The 27782-nt window shown below is 50.7% G+C and overlaps 1 protein-coding gene across 2 annotated transcripts; it reads left to right on the forward strand.

The window, feature by feature from the left end:
• The first annotated feature begins 642 nt into the window (after nt 1-642).
• On the forward strand, nt 643-27043 carry PKM (pyruvate kinase M1/2). 2 transcript variants are annotated; one of them, XM_030875069.2, is made up of 11 exons: nt 643-799; nt 12116-12297; nt 12871-12962; nt 16059-16190; nt 16661-16847; nt 17576-17846; nt 19117-19267; nt 19708-19860; nt 22951-23117; nt 25398-25579; nt 26291-27043. In XM_030875069.2, exons 2-11 carry the CDS (start codon nt 12144-12146, stop codon nt 26395-26397), a joined length of 1596 nt encoding a protein of 531 aa, XP_030730929.1. In that variant the 5' UTR covers nt 643-799; nt 12116-12143; the 3' UTR covers nt 26398-27043. The 2 variants fall into 2 exon arrangements, with proteins under 2 accessions (XP_030730929.1, XP_030730928.1); XM_030875068.2 differs by lacking the exon at nt 22951-23117 and adding an exon at nt 23500-23666.
• Nucleotides 27044-27782: the final 739 nt, after the last annotated feature.

Genomic DNA, 27782 nt, shown 5'->3' on the forward strand with positions numbered 1-27782 from the left:
CCCCAAGAACAAAAGGGCCTCGTGCTCCCGCTCTATGCACACTCCGCCCTCCCTGGTTCTCCCTACCCCGTTCCAGTGTCGGAGCCCCTCCGAAGACGGCCCAAACCTCCAACCATCCCACGAGTCTCCATCCTTCCCCACCTCTGATCCCATCTCAGGCTCGCGAACCTCGGGTTCGGCTCAGTCGCCGGGGTGTGCAGTGGAGCGGGCACCCGGGCGGGGGGAGGCGGGGAGTCGCAGGGCAGGGCTGGGGGAATGCTGCCTGGGGACCCATAAATCTAGGCATCATCTGGATAGGCCAGGGCAGCTCAGCTGGGGCGGCCTGGGCCAAGGGTCAAGAGAAGAGCCCTGGTCCAGTTTTCCAAATTGGCGGCAACAGGTGGCCCGGGCGCCGGGGGACCGGAGGGGGGGGTGGGTAAGATACCCGGAGCTCCGGGGGCGGGTCCTGCTGCCTCGAAGCTTCCCCATTGGGCGCTGAGGACGTCAGTGCTGTGACTTTTTGTAACATGTCCTTCCGCCACGGAATGTAGTCCGCCTCTAAACGGCAACCTGCCCGCCCGTTCCGCCCCTCAGCACTTCTACTGAAGGTGACAGTGCCCGGCGAGGACGCAGAGGGGCGGGGCCCCGAGAGCTGGGAGCCAGGATTGGGTGGGGGGCGGGGCGGCGGAGGGATTGCGGCGGCCGTTTAGCTGGGATAACCTTGAGGCTGAGGTAGCTGATCCCCGCACTGGAGCGACGCGCTGCGAGCCTTCGGAGCTCCCTGTGGTAGCCGCGCATCCCGAACCGGACGACGTCGGAGGTGAGCTTGGGGAGAGATTGGGCCATCCGTCCCCACCGGGGCTCCGTCGCCCCTGCCAGTGCGGAATCCTAGCCCGCCTGCGCACTCAGTGTGGCGCAGGATCCGTGGCATCTTGGATTCAACGCGGTTGGGGTCTGAAGAGACGAGAAAGGGTGCTCGCGCCTAGGGCCTCCTCTTCAGAGCCCCCAGCTCCTGCTTCTTCCGAAGGCAGATGGGTCAGCCAGCCCCATTTCTGTCCCAGTCCCTAACCTTCCCCCACCCCCAGTCTGGTCCCATCCTCCCCTCCCTTTATCTCCCTCTTCTGCCTGGTCCCATCCTCGTCTTCCTCCCCTTATTCTCTCCTAATCTGATCCTTTCTCCCTCAGTCTCCCTCCCCCCTCCCCACCACGCTCGTCTCCTCCCCTTCACCCTTAATACTCGCTTCTCGTCTTCATCCTGTCCGTGTCCCCCTCATTCTGATGCTTTCTTTGTAACCTCTCCTTGAAACTCCTTCTTTAGCTCCGCTCCCCCGTCCCTCCTCCATTCGGATTCTGTCCCCTCCTCGTACCTACCCCCGTTCATGCCTTGGCTCCCGCCCCTCCCCCTCCTCTCTAGTCACGTTCGCTCCACCGCATCCCTCTTCTTTGCAGCCTCCTCCTCGCCACCCGCGTCCTCGCCCCTCCCCCTCCGTTCTGGTCACGTCCGCCTGCTCTGCCGCCCTCCCGCCCCTCGGTCTCCCATCTCAGTCCTGTCCCCTTCTCCATCAGAGTTCCCCAGTCTCGGGCTCTCCTGCAGCCCCGGGCCCGCGTCCCGGCGTCACCGCCCGAAGTGCAGTGGTCTGCGGTTGGGCGGGCTGGCTCGCGTGCGGCGGGGAGATGCAGCGGCGGCCCGGGGCGCAGCTAGAGGTTACGTAACTCTTGGTTTTCCCCGCTGCAGAGGAAGAAAGAGTGGCTGCCCTGTGGTGGCGCGTTCCTGTTTTGTGCCGCCTTGAATATGATGGGGCGGCCGCAGGGCTGCTCTTGCTCCTAGGAGGTTACTGGGCTCCATCCTGCCAAGGCGGGGCTGCACGTAGCTGCCCGGGACCCGCCCTGCAGAGCCCTGCCCCGCGGGATCGCGGACCACTGACCTTCGGGCCCGTTACCGGCCAAGCACCATCTCTGGCCCGACAAGCCTCCGCATGCTGCTCAGAGGCCTCCTTGCGTTCGAGCCACTCACCTGGCTCCCCGCCTCTGCTTCATGTTACTTAACAGATGCGGCTGATTGTAGAGCGCAGAGGCCACGGGTTGGGGTGGGAGCAGGTTATGGGGAGAGTAGAAATACGTCAAGAGCTTGGTGCCACGTGCCTGCATTCACTCAATAAAAACTCGTGTGTAAAGAGCTGTTTTGGGGAGCGGCGTGGACACCAGGATGGCTAAAATGGTTATAGCCCACGGAACTCGCCGTCTAATTAGGGAAAGAACATGAAAGTTATCAGTGGTAAGTGCTGTGAGGAAAGTACACACTTCCTGCTGGGGGTTGAGGGGAGGAGGCCTCACACTGGGTTTGAAGAAGCAGGAAAGCACCTTCCAGTCTGAAGGTTATTTAAAGACCTAGTAATGGAAAGGCATCCCTTGGCTTCTTATCTGTGTCCTTGAAGCCCAGGACACTGATCCTCCTCTGCACAAATCGGCCTGATAGTTGAGGTCCGGGCATGATTGACAGAGGCATTGGGAAGTTGGAAACAGGCTTTTTCTAGGTCGGGTTTAACTCATTAACATACTGACATGAGTAACGGTGGGAGTTCAGCCTCTGGATCTCAGTTTCCCATGTGTAACTTGTAACATTTTTCCTCTTGATTGTTGAAAGGATTGGTTGATATATACACACCTACATGGATATATGTTGAATACTCAGTGCAGTGTCTAATCTCAGGTGAGATGCCTCCAAATGTATTCTTTGGTCACTGAGCGCAATTACTTAAATCGTAATTGAGTGCAAGGGCTCCTCTTCTGTCTGCCATCCCCAAACCACATACTCATAGTTAATCTTTGGGAATCAGGCTCTCTAAATGGCAGACATCTGGAAACCAGTCCCCTCCAGGGTCCTGGTACAGTGTTTACAGAGTAACTAATAATGTTACTCTTCAACTCTCCACTTGCTACAGGGGCTCTTTGGTCCTCTAGACAAAGGAAGGCAGGAGGGGGATAATTTGCAGCCTTTGGTGTTTGGCTACAAGAGTAGAAACAAACTTGGAACCCCAAGACTGAAATCTTCACCTGTTCCATTCCCACCCACTCTTGGTAGGGTTCTGGGATTTGCTCAGCCAGCTGGTTAAGTGTGAGGTTAGGATTAGAGGCAAAGGACAGTAGCTCCTTGTTGGCCGTAATGAGGGTGTGGCCACTCCCTGGCGTAGAGAGGAGGGCCTAGGTCAGGACTCTGCAGCATTGTTAGCAAATAATTTGCCCTCAGGTTGCCTGAGGATGCTGTTGGGAATGCAGTGGGCTGTTCCGAGGGGAAGAATATGTAACCCATCACCAGGTCTGTGTGTGTAGGTGGGGGAGGCTTTGGGGAAGATGACTAAACCTTTGAATTTATCTGCTTTTAAGAGAACTCTCTTCATTGGGTGAGTGGGGAAACTGCATTGTGGTCTTTGCCGGCTTAAAAAGTCCCCTCTCCCCTTTCAGTGAGTCAAATAATGAAGCATGCATTTCCCCCAGTTAAAAGTGTCTCAACTAAGTGACAAATGGTTGGTGGAGGTCCCCAGGCTCTCTGTACTGCGCTTAGGTGCAGCATGGCAGAGCCTCATGCCCAGGTGATAACAGTCTGCACACCTATATTTCTGAGCCTTGTGCAGTGGGCATGGCAGCCATTTTGGGAATACGGGTTGTAGTGGACATGAATAACGATGACTTAAAGAATGTCCTTGAACTCATTTCTGAGTTACTGGACTTGAGCCTAAGTATATGGACATTAGTCTTCTGTCTAGGGCAGCTGCTCTCACTTTAAGCACTGCATTAGAAGTAAATAATTTTAGTGTTGAATTCACAGTTTAGCCAAGAGCATTATTGGGTCTTTAAGAATTGCAGCCCCAGTGATTTGGCAAGTTTGGTAGCTGTTACTCCAGACAGCTAGCACCTTATGGGAGGTGCTTCTGTGCTTTGAGTATTGTGACATTAATGTGGGGTCACAGGAAAAGCCATTTTATTTCTTAAAGCTGTTTATTAATGTTGAGGCAGTGGAAGAAATAAGGAAATGGTTGAGAGCAGGAAGGTAGAAAAAAATGCAGCTCTTGATTACAAACTTGCATTACAGGGTTTTTTATTTTTCTTCAGCTTTCATGAAGGCACGCCAGGGTGTGTTATTTTGGATAAGAGCTAAGACTGAGGTGAAGGTAGGGGGAAATGACTCATTTGACAATATCTTTATTTCTGAATCATTCAAACTATCCACAGTCAAACCCCAGTTAACTGGTACACCGTAAGACTGAGTTGTCCATGGGAGCAGAGTTTTGCAACCTCGTTGAGGATCTTGTGAAATATGTGATTTATTTCGTGAACGGTCTTATAGGACCTTGAGTCATCATTTAAGCATCAATTCTGTTACAGATAGGAATAGAACAAAATGAAGACCATTCTTTTTTTTTCTTCTTCTTTAACCACAAGCCAGCCTTAGACTAGATAAATGAATAGGCTGATTATTTGGGGCTTTGTTAAAGAAGCTGTTTTGGGAAGGTGAGCCAGCCTGGGTGGTCAGGCAGCCTCTGCTCTGCCTTTTGGCCTCCTGCTATTACTGCTCAGCTTAGGAGGGGAGGTTGGCAGGGCCACCAAGTGGTGCAGCCCTGCCCTTGCAGCCGTTTTTCCTTCATTGGTTTGTGCTGGTCTGCACGTAGGAGGGAGAGCCAGCCTGCAGTACTTCTGGTGGCCTCTGCGACTCACCTCCCCCAGTTCTTTCTATAGGCAAAACTCCTGGGGAACTGTAAGCCTCTCTTTCCTGACGCCAGCAAGCTGTGTTTGGAGGTCAGATAAGGGCTTTAGTGGGGGAGATGCCAAGATGAGATATGACAGGGCAGAGGTTGCTGGTTATAGCATTTCAGAGTATGGACCAGCTCAGCTGATGCAGTTTAAAAAAAAAACATTCTCTGAAAGGAGTCCCAGCCCTTCCAAACATTTAATCAACCAACAGATAGCATTTATTTAACTTTAGACAACTGATATCCGTCCTATCTCAGGTGATGAGTGCAAAATAATTACTCAGTCAGCTGAGTCAGTCATGGTATATGAGACAAAGTCATACACATTTTGGAGGAGTGCTGGAGTTTTGATCTAGTTGAGGCAGGGAAATGAAGACTTGGTAAACAAAATTATTCTGATACCTGATATCCCTCTTTTGTTATTACATTAGAGAGCAGATTAACACATGTCACCCATCAGATGGGCAAACATTTTAAGAGTCTGACAGTATCAAGTGTTGGCAAAGGTGTGGGAAGGCAAGAAATCACTTTACTGGTTGGTTGTAAGTGGATATAACCACTTTGGAGAGCAATTCAGCACTATTTAGTAAAATAGAAAATAAATATACCCTGTGGCCCAGGAATTGATCTCTGGTTATAGAAGCTCACACCTGCACAAGAAGACATGTACTAGGAGAGTTGTTATAAGTATTGATTAATGAGGAAAAATTGGGTTTAATGGGGAAATGACCAGCCAGTAAGGGAATATATAAATGGTCTAGTTATGCACTGGACTAGTATAGCAGTTCAAATGAATTAACTAGATCTGTGTACCAACTAGATAGATCTTAAATGTGCTGGAAAAGCAAGTTGTTTGATGATGCCTTACAGTATATTACTTAGGGTACTTTAGAAGACAGCAATATCATAGGGTTCAGTATAGATACAGACACCCTTAAATGAACTAGAAGGATACAAAATTCATGACACTGGTTGGGTATCAAAGTTCATGATGGGATGTGGAAGGGTTGGAGGGACCTGGGAGTGGAGGAAAAAATGACCTGTATGTAATGATAAATTTTTGTTTTAAGTCTAAAGAAAATCTGGATTTATTTTTTTAACTTTTGGCTGCACTTCACAGCTTATTTGGCTGCACTGCACAGCTTGCGGGGTCTTAGTTCCCCAACTAGGGATTGAACGCAGGCCCTCGGCAGTGAAAGTGCAGAGTGCTAACCACTGGACTGCCAGGGAATTCCCTGGATAAATATTAATGGTCAGTTCTGGGTGGTAAAAATACAGATGTTAATATTTCTTTAGTTCAAAACAAAATAAAATAGCAGCAAACTTACGATGGTTACTGCAGGAAGACCAGGTATACTAACTATGTCAGTGCTCTGGGAGAGCTGGCACTGCCGTTCCTCCTTTCACTCCCCCCTTCTTCTCCCTGCAGCTGTGACGCAGGGCAGCTCTTCCTTTAAATGCTGAGCCAGTGCCTCCCTTTGCTGAGGCCATCACCCATCCTGGTGTTGTACCTGGCTTGCAAAGGCCCTAAATCAGTGTCCCAGGTTCCTTGCTGCTTCCAGAGTGTAAATATCATGCCCTGAAGCATTGCCTCATAATTTTAAGCCTAGTAAGGAACACAACGCAGCAAAAGGTTCATCTAAACTTCCTCCTTCCGACTGAACCAGTTCTATTCTCCGAGCATCTGCAATCAAATCCTCGGCATCTGAGATGGTAGAGGTTTCTCTGTCGGGACTTCCTGCCCTGGAGTTGAGTGGTCCTTTTGCGGGGTAGGCTCATTTAATATCAGCTTTTCTGCCCTATTGCACACTCGGATTTGAAATAGGACCTTGGGCTCCTGCTTTTAATGTTTGTCACTTAGTTCTAGCCCTGAATAAAAGAAGGGAATTTTACTTGAACCTACAGGTGGGTTCATTTTGTTTTGTGTAACCTGGTGACACCAGACTTTGCTTTCTGTTATGGGGCCTGCTGAGGGTAGAATGGACTTAATATAACTCCCATCTCTTAGCTAAAAACTGCTTGTCCTCCCCCCACTCCATATGCAAATACACTGTTGTCATTACTCTAACTGTATATGAGGATGAACAGCCATTCACTTCAGACCTTATTAGGTTCTGTGGCTGGCCCAGCACCCATTTTGATCTTCTTGCTACCATAGTCAGATTAGGGCCAGTCTTGGGAATTACATTTTTCTGCTCCATCATCTAGGAACAGAGCTCCTAGAGAGCAGGCTGGCCTGAATGCCTTGTCCAACACGTTGTGATGCAAACTTTCTAACGGATGTTGGTGTTCTGAAGATTTGGGAATCAGACCTTCATGCTGGCTTGTAGACTTAAGAGGTGTAGGTAGCAAATGGATGTCAGAGGGAGAAACACAATCATAGGTACCAGGTGCCATCATTATTGAGTTAGTCTGTATGGTGAGATTGGCATCAGAGCAAAAATTGGTGCAGGGAGCCCTGGCTGGTTAAATAAAGATTTTATGCAGATGCGGGCTCATAGGCCAGGCTGGTTTACTAGGGCAGAATGATGTGGGCTTTTGTGAAAGCTAGAATTGGTGGAGTGAAGCATGATTCTTTCCCAGGACAACCTGCCAACAGTACTGACACTAAGTGGTGCTGGGTATTTTTTCTTCTATGATTTTCACCCTCAGGTTTCTGAAGAGTGACCAAAGAATTGTGTCTGGCATAAACAAAACTATAGCTTTAAAGAGCCAGGAGCCACTTGAGAAAGGCAGGGTGGGAGCAGGGGCCCCTGGAGCTGAGCTGTGACTGTGCCTGCTCCGTCCTTTCGGCCCACACAACAATAAGGCCTCTGATGTCTCATTTCTCACAGAGGAGAAATGGCTCTGAGGAAGGTCCTACAGCAGGAGCTCAGGCTCAAGAATAAGGCTCCCATACCTGGGCACAGCATTTGCTGCCATCAGTGGCTATGCTGGGCTCCCACGGCTGGCTGGAGGTTGCCTCTGCATGTCTGTGCCTCCTGCAGAGGAGGATGCTGTAGTGAGTCAGACTGGCATGAGCTGGCCGCGTCTGCTGGCAGGCACCGTGCAGACAGCCAGCCGGAGGGAGGGCAGCTCTTCCCAGAGGCCTGCCCTGAGAAACCACCGCTGAGGCTGCTGTCCAGGGGCTGGGGGAGAGTCCAGAGTGTGTTTTAGGTAGGATGGGCAGCTTGTGCTCCGGAGAAGAGGCTCATTGGGTAGGAGAGCCCTGACCCTCCCTGCAAGGGAGGCTCCGGGGCAGAGCCTGAGGGGATAGAAAACCAGTTGGTGACCTGGGCATGAGACATGAAGTCCCTAGTTTGGTAGAGGGCTTTAAGGACGTGGTGAGATCTTGTAGGAACATGGACGGACTTCCTGACAAGCCAGCTCTTTTGGATTGCTGGTGTGCAAATGCACTCAAACAAAATTTCACTTGTTATTTTTGTACCTAGTAACCTGGATAAGCAAAAGATCAGAGCTTGCAGACCTCAGATTTTTTTTTTTAATATTTATTTATTTATGGTTGTGTTGGGTCTTCGTTTCTGTGCGAGGGCTTTCTCCAGTTGCGGCAAGCGGGGGCCACTCTTCATCGCGGTGCGCGGGCCTCTCACTATTGCGGCCTCTCTTGTTGCGGAGCACAGGCTCCAGACGCGTAGGCTCAGTAGTTGTGGCTCACGGGCCTAGTTGCTCCGCGGCACGTGGGATCCTCCCAGACCAGGCTCGAACCTTTGTCCCCTGCATTGGCAGGCAGATTCTCAACCACTGCGCCACCAGGGAGGCCCTCAGATTTAATTTGAGATGGTGAAATAGGGTTAGTGTTTGAGCCCAGTATAATTGTATCTGCTAATAGCATCTCCTGTCCTTGAGGCAGCCCTTCTGTACCAGAATATCCTTGTCACAAAGATTTTGCTCTGATGCTTGAGGACAGACTAAACAGGAAAAGAATTTTGTTGGATTTGGGCATGTGACTAACAGGTTTTTTGGCACAGAGTAGTCCTATGGACCATAGTAACCTTGTTTTTTTTTTTTTTTTGCACTTTGAGATTCTGAATAGATCAAGGTTGACTTTGTTTTTTGGCTGTGCTGTGTAGCTTGCAGGATCTTAGTTCCTCAACCAGGGATTGAACCCAGGCCCAGAAGTGAAAGTGCCAAGTTGTAACCACTGGACCACCAGGGAATTCCCAAGGTTGACCTTCTTAAGTCAGTGAAACTATCCTGCAGTGCATTTGTGATCTAGGGCCTAAGATGCATTATCCCACCTCTACTGTGTTTAGAATATTCCTGAAGTGCCTAGAGCAGCAGTTGAATAATATAACAGGGAGCTTCACATTTGTTTTAATTCCAACACTTTTACCAGGATGCTTTTAAATATATCATGTTCAGAAGAGGTACATTTGTAATTTTTCTTATTATGAAAGCGTTTAGTATCAGTAAATTTTTTAGTAAGGAGAAGAAAGAAATTTGCAATTTGCTGTAATCCTACCACCCAGATAACATGTTGATAATATTTTGTTAGATATCCTTCCAGTCCTGTTATGTATGTTTAATTTATTGCCCCTTCCTGCCCCCCACCCCACAAAGAAAAGGGAGAGGGACCAGGTTCTTGTATAGAATAGTGAAATGTTAGTAAACCAAAGTTTAAAGAGACTTTAAAGGAAGGCAATCTTTGGGGTGTTAGGGGAGGGGATAAAGCATCGCAAAGGAGCCATTAAGAACTGTCTTACCTGCGAATTTTCTGTTACCAGTTTCTTGGTATTTTCTTGGGTGGCTTCTGTGTTTTCATTTATAACATAGCTGAATCTCTAGGAACAGCTACTACCTACTACTACCTGGATACCTGGTTCTTAAGGTAATTTCTCCATTACCCCAAAGAGCTTTAGGTGCACTCAGCTTTTACCTTAATCCTTGTACAGTTCTGCAGGGCAAGCCTTTCTCAGCTCCGAGCAGTCTTTGCAGGTGGGACCAAGGAGCCACCCTGAGCCAAAAAAAGAGCATTATGTCACTGGAAGCCCAAGCCCAGAGAACACGATAATCAGTGGCCCCAGCCGGATCTTTGCAAGGAGACCCTAATGTCTGAGGTCTAGAGAAGATCCAACTGATGATTTTTTAATTTTTTCTTTCCGTATGCGGGCCTCTCACTGTTGTGGCCTCTCCCGTTGCGGAGCACAGGCTCTGGACGCGCAGGCTCAGTGGCCATGGCTCACGGGCCTAGCCGCTCCGCGGCATGTGGGATCTTCCCGGACCAGGGCACGAACCCGTGTCCCTTGCATCGGCAGGCGGACTCTCAACCACTGTGCCACCAGGGAAGCCCCAACTGATGATTTTTAAGAAGAGTCGGGTTAGTCATTTCAACCCACTCATTGAGATCACAGTACAGTCCTCGCACTGGATGACTCCCTTTGCCTGGAGGCCACAGCAAGGCCTGTGTGTTCCAGTTGCCTTGGTGTGCCACCAGGCACCGTCTCTTCAATAATCTTCCCTTAACAGCCAGACTCACCTAAGCCCAGGTGCTCTGGAGCTATATACACCCTACTTCAACCGTGAGTGCAGGTAAAGGGACCCTGGCTGCCCAGGCTGTGCTGTCAGGAATTCAAAAATTCCTCGGATTTTGTGGGGAAAGGGACATAGGTATAACTTTGATTTTGACAAAGAGGCATTAAGATACTCTGAAACATCATTCAGTAAACAACTGGAATACCCCCAAGTACTTGGTGCTAAGGGATACAAAACCAAATAGGTCACGGAGGAGAGGACGTTTTCATTTTGGTACCTGGTATGTTGTAGGGAGTTAGGAAACACATACTGAAAGGAACAGTATATATGCCATGTGGAATAGTTAGCTGGTATCTTATTATCTCGTTTTTAAATATTTAGTTTCTGTAGCTGGGGACTTGTAGCCATCAGTTTTCAATAGCTTACAGGAAATTCACTCACAACTGGTCGCAAAGCTTCTTGGGCTTTTTCTGGACTTATCGAGGGTGGCAGAGATGGGTTTAGATGCATGCTTTGTTCGAGCCATGCAGAGAGGCCACAGAGTCGGGGATGGAGGAGGAGACAGAGTAAGGGTTACATGTATGGGATGCCTTGATTTGGAGCCCTGAGATTTAGGAGGCGGTGGGACAGGGCAAAAGAAGGGCTTGTTCCTGAGCCTGGGCTGAAGCACTTAGGCGAAGGATTTGAGAAGGAGTAACCCTTGGTCTGAAAACTTGAGGAAAGGAATGGCATTCTGATGAGGCATGTCAGGCTTCTGGCTCACATCCTTCCCTGATGGTTCTTGAAACACTGCTTGGAAGCTTCTCAAGTCTCTGTCTGTAATCAGCTAACTAACCGGCTGAGTGAGTTTAGTTGTAAAGTCAGTAATGAAGAAAAGCAAAGGTCGGGGGCAGTTGTGCCCCTGGTCAGGATTGTGACCTGGGCTGATTAATTACCTGGAACAGATGGTCTTTGTCACTGCGGGTGGTGTACTTGTCAGTCTTAGGGAATTGGGTGGTGCATTAGAAGATCAGCTGGGGGAAGGATTTGACAAGCGTTAATTTCTTCATAGTGCAACTCTCCTGTTAATGTAATTATAATAATTTTAGAGCCAGACTGGTACCATTATGGTTATCCTTGGTTTGATGCAAATTGCTTTGCACGTCCTAAAGTCCTTCTGACCAAAAGTACCATATGTAATTTTTAGGTACAGATTCCTGGGATGAAAGATTTTGCATTCAGGGTTCTGGTTGAGCTTTGCTTCCTGTCCAGGGACTGGTTTTTATTGCTTGTCAATGGGCTGGGACCTATTCTCCAGCCTAGGATGAATTGAGTAATGGACTTACGTGGTCCTGTGGGTTAGAACTAGGAGGACTGCCTGGATAGTGGTTGTCTCTATGACCAGGAAAGTCACTTTGTGTTTGGGTGGGGATTGTTAAGAGGCAGTGTGGGTGCGCCTCCCCATAGCAGATGTTTGTAGCTTTGAGACAACTTTTCATACAAAGATCTAGATTCACCAAGGTACTAAACTAGGGGTGAGTTTTTATATCCCTGGAAGATTGGTTGCAACTTCCTTTTGAGGAAGCTTCTGCAGTGCATGTAAAATGATGTTATTTTTATAGGATTAGCAGGGAAGTTGTTGAGGTAGATATTAGCCCAGTGTAAGGCAGGCGTGCTTACAGTGGATGCCTGGGACGTACACGTGTTGGGTACGTGGTTTTAACTTGTTCTTTGAGGTCTTTTCCACTTGCTCACAATAACGTGAGCCCGTGGCCTGACTTGAGGAGCACCCACACAGCCAGAGCGTGGCGGGGCTTCTTGTGGCTTCTGAACAAAGTGTGCTTGTTGAGTTAATGTGTAAGCAGGAAACAGCTTCCTGTGCCAAGCTGTATATTATAGCCGCCTCCGGCTTCTCAAACTGATTACTCTCTCTTCAGCTCCCCTGGACCCAAGACCTCAGAAGCCATGTCGAAGCCCCATAGTGATGCCGGGACTGCCTTCATTCAGACCCAGCAGCTGCACGCGGCCATGGCTGACACATTCCTGGAGCACATGTGCCGCCTGGACATTGACTCGCCGCCCATCACGGCCCGGAACACCGGCATCATCTGCACCATTGGTGAGTGGGGGGTGCCCCCTCCCCCTGAAACGTGGGCTTCCTGAGACAGTGACCTTTCCTCTCCTGAAAAGACTAAATAAATGTGGCAGACCTGGGTACTGAGCAAGATGCTACAGAGATTCTTATGAGAACTGGTCAGAGGAGTTTGCAATAAAGAATTCTTATGCTTTCTGCATTCTGCTAAAGGTAAAATTTAGAGGGTATCTTCCTTAGCAGAGCATCTCAGAGACCTAGGGAAGGATCTTTTTGACATGCTCTGTACAACCAGAATTCTGTAGCTGGACATCTGTCTGGGTTTCAGGGAGAGCATAGAGGGCTGGCCGAGACTTACCTAGGCTTTCCTAATTAGATGGAGCCTGTAGAATTTGAAGGAAATGGGAGATGTCCTTCTAAATCAAGAAAGTAGGCTAGCACAGTAATAGTCATGTGTATGTTTTTTAAAGAATTTTGAGTTATTTGGGGGAAAAAATTATCAAGAGTTCTTTAAATTGAAGCAAACTTAAAGTGTTATTTCTCCTTTGGATAATTAACACTTAATGACTTTAAAACTTTTTTTTTTTTTTTTTTAACTAGGCCCAGCTTCCCGATCAGTGGAGACGCTGAAGGAGATGATTAAGTCTGGAATGAACGTGGCTCGTTTGAACTTTTCTCATGGAACTCATGAGGTGTGCCTCGGCTGGGTAGTTTGGCCACTGGGGCAGCTTGTAGGAAACGGGGTGGGGATGTCGTGTTCATTTAGCCAGGGTGGACTGGGCAAGAAAGTGTGGGTTTTACAGCCAATGGGAAGATTGTCTTCACCAGCCCATCCCTACTTCCTTTTCCCCGTCTCCTGCCATCTCAAGTGGCCAGGTCTCCTCAAGCAAAGAAGACCTACTTTGTAATTGGCCCTGGTTCTCCCCAACACCTGTGCTCCATTAGCCCTCACCAAGGAAAGTGTGCAAGGGTTCTGGAAAGTCCTGGAAACTCCTCTAACCCATGGAGTTTGACACTCCTGCCCCAGGGTTTCTGTAACAGTTCATAACTGCAGTGACGAACCAGTAAGTTACCCTGCAGGTTATTCTGGCCTAGTTTAGACCCAAGATAAACTGGGCAGGTCCAGGAGAAGGGTTTCCATTATTGCAAGTGAAGACTGGGTCTAATGCACTAACACTATCTGGCATATAATACCTACCTAATCAGCATTGTGTTCCCAGCCTGTCCCTTCCCGGGGGTTTTGGTACATTAAAATAAAATAAAGTCAGCATACTTCCCCAACAGTCTGGTAGGAGTGTCTTAGTGCTGGGGCTGTTGATGAGCTGACCTGACTCGTTGGACCTTACCCAGGGACCAGGTGGCAGCTATTGGGAAGTGCTCCATTCGTGCTTCTGTTCCCAAGATCAGAACAAACTCATTTTGAGGTGTGTGGGACCTGCCTGAGGGACAGTGCCTGACCTTCAGGTTCAACCACAGGCCATGGGATTTCATCCTGGTATTAACAGAGGAGGAATGGGTGAGGCAAACTTTCCCTCCTCTTGACCTCTGTATTTCCTGTTCAGGATAAAGAAAATGCTACCCTGTAAGGTCAGGAGGTGAGGGGTTGCCCTCTGGCATTTGGAAGTTGGTGTTCAGTTTCAGCTAAAAATAAAGCCTCAGGAAGTGCAGTCTAAGGGGTGAATTCCTCCTTTCTGGAAACATGAGAATCTTCATTGTAGGTTTTCTAACCCATGTTCCATAAACAGTTTATGGCCTGGCAGGTATCCGGCCTCCAAATATCATGAGGGCCTGACCAAGTTTAGATGAACTGTGCTCAGCAGGCACCCTGGGCAGGTTAAGACATCCATGAATGGCATTCTGTAATTTTCCAAAGGCAGGGCGTCCTCGGCAGGAGTCGCTAGGCATTCCTGTAAGTGTTAGCTTAGTCCGAAGAGAGAACTAAAGACATCACTGAACGTCAGTTCACAACTGATCCCTACTGCTGGCCTGTGCCAGGGTCTCCTGTGTGCAGGCGGAGTAGCAGAAATAGATTTTAAGAAGTTGACCTTTAACTAGGCTTTATGGCCTCTTCCATCCAGTAAAATAATACCACACAGCTCTGAAATGGCAAGGGCGAGTGGTATCTGCCCCTGCGGGAGCGGGGCTCACTCAGAAATTTTGTTTTTTTAAACTACAAGAGGCATTTGGAGATTATCTGTGCTTTAACTCGTTTTCCCAGATTAGAGTTGGGATTAGAAAACAAAACAAAACACCCAAGTCCCTCTTGTGGGTTTAATTTGAGGTTTTTGACCAGGATAAAACTGTGTGGTCTCTGGGATCAGGGTTTTGGAAACTGATCTGAAATTGTTCTAATGTTAATTATATAATGTAACAGTCTTAGTTTGATGAGTGGCTGGGACATGCTTTTCCAGCTCTTGACAATTTTAAATACTCTTCTAAGCAGAGCGTTGGAATTGCTTTTTCTCCCTCACTCTGACAGAGGGACATCCACATCCACACGTCTGCATCTGATCTTTTGGTTTTGTTGTTGTTGCATCTGATCTTTTGACAGCTTTGCCACAGTGTCTCTAGCCCCCACTTTTGGCAGTTCTCTTGGGCAAGATGTGTTCTTACTGAATGTGTGGTTCTATAATGCCATGTCGGCCAGAAATGCTGCCTTTATTTTATTTTATTTTTTTTTTGCGGTACGCAGTCCTCTCACTGTTGTGGCCTCTCCCGTTGCGGAGCACAGGCTTAGCGGCCATGGCTCATGGGCCCAGCCGCTCCGCGGCATGTGGGATCTTCCCGGACCGGGGCACGAACCCGTGTCCCCTGCATCGGCAGGTGGACTCTCAACCACTGCGCCACCAGGGAAGCCTGAAATACTGCCTTTTAAGCAACATACACTTAGAACCTTCCACAAGGACAGCGTTGACGGATGAAACGCGTTACCCTTCCCTTCCCACCTCCTGTTCTCAGGTGCTGCTCTCCTGGACAGAGGTGATTGAAGGACGAGGCCCACAAAGTGCTGAGTTGGGAGCCTCTGTTACTAGCAATGCCATATTGATAGCACGAAGAACTTTTGACATCTTGGCTCTGAGTCCCTTTTTAGTCAAACAGGAATGGCAAATGGAAAAAGAGAAAGGGCTTCAGAGGCGAGATTGAAGCCAGGATTTGTTGCAAGTGAGAAATGGCAAAGGTCAATTAGTTCAGAGAAAGGCGTATTCCCACCTCTCCCTGTTCCACTTCCGTTTCTAATCAGACTGCAGGAAGTGATCGTCAGAACCAGGCCTGCATGACTTTAGCAGTGAGTTATTTAGCTTGGGCCACCGTTAGCTTAAGTAAATAACTGAGTTTGAATTGCAGTTGTAATCAGTAGAGGAAAAGCTCAAAATTACCAAATCTATGAGTCTGACATTGATGGCCAGATCAGTATTATCCAGATACAAGTCCTAGGTTTTTTACCCCAGTCGTCTGCTTTATTTGCTGAGGGTATTTGATGAATCCTAGAGGGGGAGAAAGGAGACAAGCCTCTTTTATGTTGACATGTCTTGCCACCAAAACGTAACTATTCCAAAGTTCCTAAGATTTGCCCTTAGAGTGGGTAAGGGCTGTGGTACAAGTGGGTAGAGGCCAAGGAGGTTGACGTAAGCCGGTAGAGGATGCTCGGGGAGTGGGCAGCGTGAGGGTATACGCTGGAGGCAGAGGTCTAGAACACCCACAGCTCTTTCCTGAGTGATCAGCTTCAGTGCCGGTCCTAGATCCTAGTGTGCGGGAGGACGCTTATCATCACCCCTCCTTTCCCCCAGTACCACAAAGAGACCATCAAGAACGTGCGTGAAGCCACGGAAAGCTTTGCTTCCGACCCCATTCTCTACCGGCCAGTGGCTGTGGCCCTGGACACTAAAGGACCTGAGATCCGAACCGGGCTCATCAAGGGCGTGAGTATCCTGGGGAGAAGCTGGAGGAAGGCGCAGGGGACCCCAGAGACATCCTCAGCAGTCTGTCCCGGCCAGAAGCCACGTTTCTCAGAGTTTAGGTCTATAAATGAGAGTTTTATCCGTCACTGTAAGAAGTCTTGACTTCATCTACTTCGCTAAGAAACAATACCAGAAAGGAACCTCTTTTACGCTCCAAACCTACTTCCAAGTCTCTCTAACTTGGGGGAGCAATTTCTTTGTCTCTTTTCCCCTATCATTAAATAGTATAACTAAAACATTCTAGGTTTCTCTTGGGTTATTTCCTTGAAATATACTAAGTTAGACAGTCTGATTATTTCTTTCCAAAGGAAAAGGCTTTATTGTTATTTGCAGCTGAGATTTGCTCCTTGTTCCCTAGAGGAAAGGGCTTGTCTTCTCCCGCTAGGAGGGCCCGGCTTCTTTGGACTTGTGGTTTACTGTCTTGTCTGTAGAGCGGCACCGCCGAGGTGGAGCTGAAGAAGGGAGCTACACTCAAGATCACCCTGGATAACGCCTACATGGAAAAGTGTGACGAGAACACCCTGTGGCTGGACTACAAGAACATCTGCAAGGTGGTGGATGTGGGCAGCAAGATCTACGTGGATGACGGCCTTATTTCTCTGCAGGTGAAGCAGAAAGGTACGTACGCGGGAGTTAGGGTCTAATTGTCTAAAACCAGCTCCCGTCTCTTAAGTTTCTCTGGCAGAAGATAGCTTATTTGGCTGGCAGCGAGATTGGGTCTCTGTATTCTCAGAAATTCCTTTTATAATAAACTCCTAGCCTCAAAAACAGATTTCACTCCAACTTAATTGAACTCTTGGGGAGGAGATGAGAAGGTTTCTTTTTTTCTTTTTTTTTTTGGCTTTGCGGTGCAGCTTGTGGGATCTTAGTTCCCCAACCAGGGATCGAACCTGGGCTGTCTGCTGTGAAAGCGTGGAGTCCTAACCACTGGACTGCCAGAGAATTCCCGAGATTTCTTTTTTACTCATCCTCACTACTGTAGGCTTTCTGCTTCCCTCCTCCATCCCCTCAGTAGGATACATAGAGGACTCCAGTGTGCCTGGGAATGAGAGCTAACATTTAAGTGCCAGGCACTATTCTGAGCATCTTACATGATAATTTGTTTGAATTTTAAAACCATCTTAGGAGTAGATATTATTATCCCTATTTACCTGAGGCACAGAGCGGTTAATTGACTTGCCCACGGTTACACAGTTAGTGGAGTTGGGATGTGAACCCTGGCAGTGTGGCTGCAGCACCCACCATGTGCTATTTCCCAGTTCTCTGTACTGGGGAGAGCCTGCTTCCTGGTGAGGACGCTTTTGCCTCTGTGGCTCTGCCTCTCGTACCTACTCCATTTCACACAGGTCCTGACTTCCTGGTGACGGAGGTGGAGAACGGTGGCTCCTTGGGCAGCAAGAAGGGTGTGAACCTACCCGGGGCTGCTGTGGACCTGCCTGCCGTCTCAGAAAAGGACATCCAGGATCTGAAGTTTGGGGTAGAGCAGGATGTGGATATGGTGTTCGCGTCTTTCATCCGCAAGGCGTCTGATGTCCATGCAGTCAGGAAGGTCCTGGGAGAGAAAGGAAAGAACATCAAGATAATCAGCAAAATCGAGAATCACGAGGGAGTTCGGAGGTAAGTGCACCCGACTGTCCCTGCCCCCTTCAGCCCCAGCCCAGCTCTGAAGAGCACGATATATCCTGTGAATCAGAATATCCTACGAGGGGGAGTGGAAGGCATTGGTATTTCAAGGGAAAAAAAGCTTCCCAGGTGATTGGGGTGCCAGCATCTTGACGTTGTTCCATGAGCCCAGGGACCAGCATTGGAGAGGACAGGGTCACTGCTCCCAGGCTCAGGAGCCATTGTGCTGCGCTCCTGACACTGCCTGTGTTTGCTGGAATTGGGGACCACCAAGGGGGAAGACGGCAGGCTCTCAGGAAGGGACTCCCTCCCTTGGGAGCCCTGTGGAAGCCTCAGGGCCTGGTGTTGACACTGAAGCATGTGGCCTCCTTGTCTTGCCTTAGAAAGCAGCCGGCTTGGTGATCGGGCCAGCTCTGGCATGGTATCTGCTTCTGAGGGGAAAGCATGCTGTCCTCTTCCAGGGGCACATTGTCCCAGCGCAGGTCCACCACCTCCCTAGTGCTTACCAGGTACGGCCGTATGAGTAAGGCCAGCTGGGTGACATCTGTTCCTCTTTGTTTCCCTACTAGAACCCAGCGCTGCTGACACCCCACACCTACTTGTGGGGATTAAGTGTGTGCTTGGGAAGAGTGGGGGGAGCAGTCATCCTGTTGTGACCTTTCCATCCTTAGCTTTGTGTCGATGTCCTTTGTACCGGGAAATTTGGGGTCCTCCCTGTGCCATCCTGATAAGCCATGGGTGCTTGCTGACCTTGGCTCCAGGCCAGGCAAAGCCATATTCTCATGCTTTCAGCAAGTTAGAGGGGGCCCCCTGAAGGAGCAGCCCTCAAGTGTCCTTGGCTGGGAGAGGCCACGGACCTTTGTGTCAGGAGCAGTCAGCCGCCTTGGGTTCCCTTTCTGCCCTGGAAGTGCCAACTGGAATGAAGATGGTAAAGAGACACCTTAAGAGGGGCCTCATAAGATGCAGATGGAGAGGAAATGAGTCCATGGGACTTTGGAGGAGACCTCGTCCCCTCCCCTTTCCCCCAGTGATGTGTCCATACTGGTGCCAAAGAAGCCCAACAAGCAGAACTGTTGGCCCCCTTTGGGGGACTGGAGTAGCTGAAACACCCCACCACCTCCATGCATCCATCATGATGTCGTGGGTAGTTGTCCTGGTGCAAGGACGGCTAAGTTAGAGAAATCCCAGGAAAACTTCCTTTGCGTCACCTTACTTGTGGCCCCTGTTCCATATAACCTCTCTCTCTTTCCAACTTCCCTGTCAGGTTTGATGAGATCCTGGAAGCCAGTGATGGGATCATGGTGGCGCGTGGTGATCTAGGCATTGAGATTCCTGCAGAGAAGGTCTTCCTTGCTCAGAAGATGATGATTGGGCGGTGCAACCGAGCTGGGAAGCCTGTCATCTGTGCCACGCAGGTATGTGCCTCTTCCCGAGTTTGCATCCTTGCACAGGAAAGCTTTGGAGGCTACCCGGTCTCTTCGCATGGACCCTGCCCCATGTTACACACACACACACACACACACACACACACACACACACACACACACACACACACACACACACACACACACACACACACACACACACACACACACACACACACACACACACACACACACACACACACACACACACACACACACACGTATCCTCTTCGCATGGACCCTGCCCCATGTTACACACACACACACACACGTACGTACGTACGTATCCTCCCCCCTACCCCACCACCCCTCCCCTGCCCCCATGCACCTACACGGAGCTGTACTCTGTGCACATACACACGATCCAGGGGGTCAGTGTGTGTCTGAAGACAGCCCAGGCCACGTCTCACGAATACCCCATCCCCTCCCAGATGCTGGAGAGCATGATCAAGAAGCCTCGCCCCACTCGGGCTGAGGGCAGTGACGTGGCCAATGCAGTCCTGGACGGAGCCGACTGCATCATGCTGTCTGGAGAGACGGCCAAAGGGGACTACCCGCTGGAAGCTGTGCGCATGCAACACCTGGTGAGTTCTCGCGGCCCGCCCATCGCCCTGGCTGGGGCTGGGATGGAGGTGAACTCTGGCACAGAGCGACACCTTTTAGGCTTCTGCGCCCACGATCTTTTATTACCCTCCAAGTTACAAGCAGAATGAGGAGGTGTGTGCTGGGGGCGTGGAGGTGTCTTGTTTTTTTTCTGTTCTGCCTTCATGCCCACACCCGTCTCCTAGTTCCTTCTGTTCTGGAGGCGGCCACCTTCATCAGCCATAGCACAGTTCACTCCTGTCTGCAGGACTGTGAAGCCTTCCCTTGGCTCAAGTACTGGGATATCTGTACCTCTTCCTCTGGGCAGCCTAGAGGACCTGAGTACCTCTGCCCTGTTCTGGAAAAGGCCAAGAGCTCCTGCTCGCAGCTGTCCTGTCTGGCTTCCATTTTGATTCCCCACCTGTCCCCAGCCAGGTGCCTCCCCGACGGGGGCCTCTGGGCCTGCACTGGAGGCTGTTGCCTGCACTGACTTGGCTGCAGGCTGGCCTTGCATGGTGCCTGCAGCAGCGCCTGCTTTGCTGAGCTGTTACACTCGCCCTAGACTAAAAAGTGGGGTTTAAGTGATGGGTGACAGGCCCACAAATAGAAACAGGTGGAAGGCTGGCTGATCCCGCCTGGCCCTGGGGTGAGAGCATCTGGAGGAGCCCTGGAGGCCACTTCTCTTTCTCCTGTGGGAGCTAGCTTTTCAAGGGTCTCCCGCTCTGCCATGTCCCGCAGCCTGGCTGCTCCTGCTCTAGAGCTTACTGAAGAGTTAACACAGGGATGGGTCATCAGGCCTGGGAAAACGAGTGTTGCAAATGAACTTTCACAACAGCCCTAGGTCGCTGTTGATAATGTATAGCTCAGTGAACTTGCCTCCTACCCTGAAACAGTGTTTCTTTAACCTTCCTATTCGCTTTCCAGCCAACAAAGGACCCCAAGCCCTTTGTGTGACACCCCCTCCCCTGCATTCCCGCAAATTTAAAACAATCCCCCAAAAAGAACTTCTGGACTAGATAATCGTCCTTTCCTCCTTCATTTTCTATGTGATTATTAGGCTTAGATGACTTCCAGAGAAGACATGAGAGTTATATTAAATACTTTTTCAGGCATGAAACAAGACAATTTGACTACAGATGTCTTCTGGTCTGTCCTTGGCACCCTGGGTGGATTTGCCCGTAATGAAATTGGTAGAGACCAATCCCTGTCCCTGGCACAGCTGTGTTTCCTGGCTGATATGCCACCCTCTGTGTGTGACATGATTGCTGTCACAGATGCTCATGCACTATGGGCTCATGGTCATTCTCACAACTGCCCCAGTGGTGAGTGCTTCCTCTCTCCTGGGGGACAGTGGACCTTGAACCTCTCCCCTCTAGAGTGGCTGCCATTGTGTTTATGGGTCTCCACACATCATCCCTTCTCTATAACTGCCTTGCTTAGTTGTGTGGCCCCATTGCCTCCGAGGTGCGAGAGTGACCTTGACCTGATTTATGGAACCATGAAACCACATAGACTGTAGGGACTTTAATGTCTGTACCAAATTTAACCTCTCAAGGCCTTATTTATGAAATGAATTAGATGGGATATGTTTAATTATAGCCTTAGCGTTAAATTTCACTACTATTATTAAATGTCTGTTAAGTCCTTGTGTAGATTGACGTAATCTCCATAACCTCAGTGAGATAGATGTCACCCCATTTTATAGATGAGGGTACATGGTAATACAGCTTGAGTTTGGACCCAGATCTGCTGACTCTGAAGCCAGTGTTCTCTCCTGCAACATGGTACTTCGTCTAGCAGGAGATCAAGACAGGTATCCATGTGGGGCCTGTACTGGGGTCACAGTCTAAGAACCAGACTTTGGGCTCTGAACCCACGTCTGTTTTTCCATACCCCAATCTTTCCTTTGAACAGACACCTTAGAACTGCAAGACTGGGATTGCATGGCACTGCTCAGGAGATAAGTTATGGGGTCTGGGCCAGTTGGTACAGGCCTCTCCTGTCCATGTCACCAGTTAACACTGGCCAACAGCTTCCCCTCTTACCTGTGCACTGCTTTCTCCTTTATCTCACTGATGCAGTTGATGTCCCTTAACTAAGGGCTAGGCAGTACCAGGTATGGTTCTCCTTCCTGTTCATGTTTCCTGTCCTTTTGGGCTGCATGCATTCCATTCTTGCAGGAAGAAAACCGTTAACCTAGCAAATTCTGCCACTCATCTTCTTATCCTGTCAAATTAATGAGGTGGTATTACTGATTCTTCCCTCACCCATCATTCTCTAAGATGCTGGTAATTGCATTATAACCCTCTAAAGCTTAAATTTTCTTCCTAATTCTTGGTGTTATCTGAGCCAGGTGGTCTGTAAATAACTCAGTGGCTTTCTCATGGGTGTTTTAATCATTTGATTTAATTAAATGTCTTGTTAAACTTACCTGCGTGTTTTCACAGGCACCTTTCTCTTCACATGGCTACTCCTCCTGACCGCAAAGCTCGCCAATTTTCTACCTGCCTGCTTAGAACGCGGTCAAGCCGCGTGACGTTGGCTTTGTCTGACCTCAGTTTTCCAGCACTGCTCAGTGTGCTTGCACGGCATGCCATTGGACAGGCTGGTAGCATCCCTGTGTCCGAAGCCAAGCAAGCACTCCATGTGTGCATGGAGGCCAGGCATGAAGCCTGGTAGTAACCACTAGACAGCCATGTGAGGAGGGAGGCCTGTTCCTTCCTGTGAGCTGTGTTCATGAGGCAGCGTGGTCAAGTCCTGCCAGGGAGCTATGTAGGCCCGGGAGCCCCGGGGGCCCAGCCTCTGCATGTTTCCGTGCCCAGGCACTAGAGCCTGCCACCATATTATCTCCCTCCACCTCCACCGCCAATCAAAAAGTCCTTCCAAGATCAATAGATCCTTCCAGAACGGAAGAATCACTTTCCCCTCGGTTGGAGGGGAAGCAGTAGCGGTTGATGTTTGAAATCCTCCACACATCCCTAAGCGGGCTTTCATCACCCTGCCTCTTTGCATCTGCCTGAAGGACAGACTTAGCCAATTAACCTAAGGTACCTTCCCCTCTTCCTTGCCTCCCCTCCCCCTAAACCTTACAGATAGCTCGTGAGGCTGAGGCAGCCATGTTCCACCTCAAGCTGTTTGAAGAACTTGCGCGAGCCTCAAGTCGCTCCACAGACCTCATGGAAGCCATGGCCATGGGCAGCGTGGAGGCTTCTTATAAGTGTTTAGCGGCAGCTTTGATAGTTCTGACGGAGTCTGGCAGGTAGGGCCCTGAGGGCAGGTAACTTCCAGCCGTTCTAGAAGACAGCCAGGGCCCAGCCCTGCACCTGGGGCCCGCACTCAGGACCTCTCCTCTCACCTGCAGGAAGCTAGCCAGGGAGTCAGGGCAGGCCAGGACCGCAGGGTCCTTCAGCTCGGCAGGCACAGTGACGTCACAGGCGCCTGGTGAAGGGCTGGTTCCTGCGAGTCTTGATCTCGCTTAGCTCAGAACCTCCAGCGATTGGGCTCTTCTTGGCCTCTGCACCCAGGGACATGCCCCTCACCAGCTGTCTGTGCGACTCTTCCCCTCCCTCTCCCGTGTGACACGGCTCTGACAAAGCTCTGTCCCCCTCTCGTCCCTCTGGACCGATGTTGCCCCTCCCTAGATTGCCCGTGAGGCAGAGGCTGCCATCTACCATTTGCAATTATTTGAGGAACTCCGCCGCCTGTCGCCCATTACCAGTGACCCCACCGAAGCCGCCGCCGTGGGTGCCGTGGAGGCGTCCTTCAAGTGCTGCAGTGGGGCCATAATCGTCCTCACCAAGTCTGGCAGGTAGGAGGTGGCAGCGGCTCCCTGGGAACGCCCAGCTCGGCAGCACCTTTCCTTGGGGGTCCTGGGAGCAGTGCACTAAACGGTGCTCAGATGGCACCAAGCCAAGGTAAGACCCCTCAGCCTGTGCCCGGGACCCTGCAGGGACGGAGCTCCCCTGGCCCCGTGGCCAGGCTCTGGGAGCGAGCAGAACCCCTGCCCTGGGCCTGAAGGACAGGATCCCAGGCAGCGTTCATAGGCATGTCAGACCATTTGGGTCCAAAGCAAGTTTATACCCTCACGACGAACTAGAGACGTAATTACATAGACAGACAGACTGATGACAAATGGTTGATACTTAAAAGCTGTTTTTCTCAAAAAGTAAAGGATAACCAGTTTTGCTTATTCTGGTTGCTATGTGCTCCTTAAAAAGTTCAGTGTGGAAAATGAGTGCTGTTTGCTGACATGCTGTTTGTTTGGTGCACCCGTCCCATCGGTCTTTGAGTCCCAAAGGCAAGTGGGTGCTGCCCAGGAAAGGTCACCGTGGTGTGTTGCTGGCACTTGGGCCATGCATCCAGGCTGAGGCCTCTGCTCGGCCTCAGGCTCGGGGTCCCTTCCAGATCACTAGGCTGTCGTGCTTCTCTCCCTGGGTTTGGGGTGTGCTCCTCCTCCACAGGGCAGCTAGGGTTTCCTGGAGGAGGCGGGTGGAGAGGAGCAGACAGGCAGCCCCACGCACCAAGGAGCAGCAGGTGGGACTGCCTTTAGGACCAGGACACACGATGTGCAGATTCCCTCAGCAGAGGGCTCAGGATGAAAAGCTCCCACCATTTGGGTTGACCTTTGTGAAAAAGTCCAGCCTTTGCTCCTTGGCTATTTTTAACTCCAGGCTTCTGGGATTTCACTCTCAGCGAGTCCTGACTTTAGCGCTTGCTGCCCTCTGAAAGCCTTGTATGGAGGCCAGGCCTTAATGCAGCGCGCCCTCTGCTGTGACATGGCTTAAGTTTCCCTGACACCTGTTGAGTAGTCCTCACAGCTTGCCTTCCAGGCCCCAGTTCCCCCTGCAGGCCCCTCCACCTCCCGAGGCACGTCTGCAGCCACACGTGTACAGTGTCAGTGCTGAAGGAAGCACCTGGCGCTGGGGCTGTACAGGGGTCCCCTCCCCCCCCCCGAGGAGCCTTCACAGGCAGAGCCTCCCCCACTGACACTCCCATCCCCTGGTCTTGCCTCCTGGGTAGCCACCTGTATTTCTAAGCCTCACTTAGATACTCAGGTTTGACTGGGGGGCTCTACAGCCCAGTTGCTGGGACTGTTTCAGGGACCCGGGGGATCACGTGGAGTCAGGAGAGGGCACAGCAATAGGGAAGACTTGCGTTGTAGATTCCAAGGGGGACTGGTGGGCTCTGCTCCTGTTTTCTTGCAAATGTCAAGAGTCAGGTGCTATTCCCATGTTGCTTGGCTTGTAGCTGCTGCCAAGTACGGGCCATGTGGGGGAAATGGGGGAAACTGACCTTGCTGGGTCGGCATGATCCTGGGGCCCTGGCCTGTTGGGAGCGGGGTAGGGCAGATGGGTAGCATAGCTATGAAGAAGAATTATGTGCTGTGGAAGATACAGGATGATGAGCCGCCCCAGTCTTGGCAGCAGAGAGCCTCAGGCTGGCATAGGGAGTTGGATTAGAGGGTGAGTTGTTGCTGAAGGCCCTGAGGAGCTTCCTGGGACACTGTTTAACAGTCTTGTCTGCCTGTCCCCCATCTCAGGTCTGCACATCAGGTGTCCAGATATCGCCCCCGGGCCCCCATCATTGCTGTGACCCGGAATCACCAGACAGCTCGCCAGGCCCACCTGTACCGCGGCATCTTCCCTGTGGTGTGTAAGGACGCAGTGCAGGAGGCCTGGGCTGAGGACGTGGACCTCCGGGTGAACTTGGCCATGAATGTTGGTGCGTGGGCTGGGAGCAAGGGCTAGAGGTGGAGGGGTGGAGAAGGTGCCTGAGCACTGGTCTCTCTGAGACCCTATAGAAAGGGGAACATGTTGGCCTTTGGGTGCAAGAACCCTAGCTGTCCTCACTGGGAATGTTCTCTGAATCCTTCATCCCATTCCCTGGAGTCCTGGGCTGAGCCCAGGAGGGAAGAGGGGCCTTTGAGTTGTGGGGCTGAGCACCCCAGGTTCTCTCCTCACTCTCTTCCAGTCTAGGATCCAAAGCAAAGGATCCTCGATAATCGGGGTTGTCCATTCTTTGGCATCTGCTCATCATTGAGGTTTTTCATAAAATTAGCCAGAGCTCCTACACTTGGGGCCAGCACATGTACAAATTATGTATTCATATGGTCTTTGTCCCAGTATAAGAGTAGGATATCATGTGATGGGAGGAAGCAGCTAGCTGTGACTTTGGGCTGGGCTGTCCACCCTCTAGAGTAGAATATGAATGATGTCCAAAGGTCCCTGCCAGCTCTGCTATCTGAGCCATACGGATATATCAAGGCTTCCCTCATCCCCTTTGCCTGGGCTGTGAGGCTAGCGCCACCTTGTGGTGTAAGGGAGTAAAGGCCCGTCAGCCCTGCTTAGCTTCCTCTGACTGTGGGGCAGTCTCCCAGGTGCATACCTTCTTCACATGATTCTTCACTCACCAGCCCCTCTTCTCTTCCTCCAGGCAAGGCCCGAGGCTTCTTCAAGAAGGGAGATGTCGTCATTGTGCTGACCGGGTGGCGCCCTGGTTCTGGCTTCACCAACACCATGCGTGTAGTTCCTGTGCCGTGATGGGCCCCGGAGCCCCTCCTCCAGCCCCTGTCCCATCCCCCTTCCCCAACCCATCCGTTAGGCCAGCAATGCTTGTAGTGCTCACTTGGGGCTGTGGTGTGGCACTGGTGGGCTGGGACGCCAGGGAAGATTAATGCCTCTGTGAAACACAGCTGTTTTTAAGACCCTGCTTGGGTGGGGTAGTTCAGAGCTGGGCCACCCATCATGTGGCCCCATCCGAGCAAGGGATGAAGGAGGGGTGCAGGCAGGACTGGAGGCCCCAGAGCTTCACATAGAGGGCAACAGCTCCTGCTTCTCTTCCTTTGTGTACTCGATTCAGTTCCTGTAGAAAATGGATACCCAGAGAACTCCCAGCCCTGGCGTGGGATCAGGAGATAGTCGGCTAAGAGTAGGGGCCTTAGGGAATAGGGCAGAGGTTCCAGTTTAAGCAGACTCTGGCCCTGGCCCTTACTTGGTTCTCCAGCCCCCCTCAGTCTCCCTCACTCCCACCTTGTGCACTGTGCACTTCTGTTCCTTCACTCCACTCGACTGTTGCTGCAGGCAAACACTCCACCCTCCACCTTCCATTTCCCTCACTACTGCAGCCGCCTCCAGGCCTGTTGCTATAGAGCCTACCTGTATGTCAATAAACAACAGCTGAAGCACCTGTTTCCTCTCTTTTCTGATGGGGGGGCGGGTGGTTGAACCCTGCCCTCCAAGTAGGGTGAAAATGGCAAGAGCCCTGTGGCTCCTGGTGAGTACTCCTGTGTAACAACTCAGGCCACCTGCCATCCTGTTCCCTGGGGTGCAGAGGTGCTGGGGAAGCAGTCGCTGACTGTCTTGAGAATATAGGTTACCCTTTTCAGCACCTTGGAGTCTAAAAGGTCCTGCAGCTGGGGAAATTTTAACAGCTTATTTGGACCAAAGATTGGAGAAGGCAGCAACAAGGCCCCCTCCCTCCTGCTCATGGGTAAACCAGGAGTGAAGTGGCCCTTGTCCTGCCCCTCCGCCTTAGGTCTTCCTGCAGTAGAGGCCCTTGATATGAGACCAAGTTCTGCTCCCAGTTTCCAGAATATTTGTGGAACCCTGGGCTCCCTTTGTTCCCCTTCTGTTTTCCAATGTCCTCTCTCCATGATAGAGCAGGGTCAAGGAAGGGGGAGAGGGTTGGGAATGGAACTAAATCTGGCTTGCACCTTTCCTCTCTCCTGACCACTCTGAAGGACCAAGCCTTTCCTGGTGGGGATAAGAGGGAAGGAGCCCAGAGGCCAGGTTCATTGTCACACTGAGCTCTTCTGCCTGTGCTTTGCTACTCGATTTCTGGCCGTCTGCAGTCCCTTTCCAGACACCTCCAAAAGATTTTTGCCTGGGGAGGCACTGAAAAGTCCCCAACTCGGGAAAGCACATGA

The sequence above is a fragment of the Globicephala melas genome, chromosome 2 (genome assembly GCF_963455315.2).
Source record: "Globicephala melas chromosome 2, mGloMel1.2, whole genome shotgun sequence".
Classification (NCBI taxonomy): Eukaryota; Metazoa; Chordata; class Mammalia; order Artiodactyla; family Delphinidae; genus Globicephala; species Globicephala melas.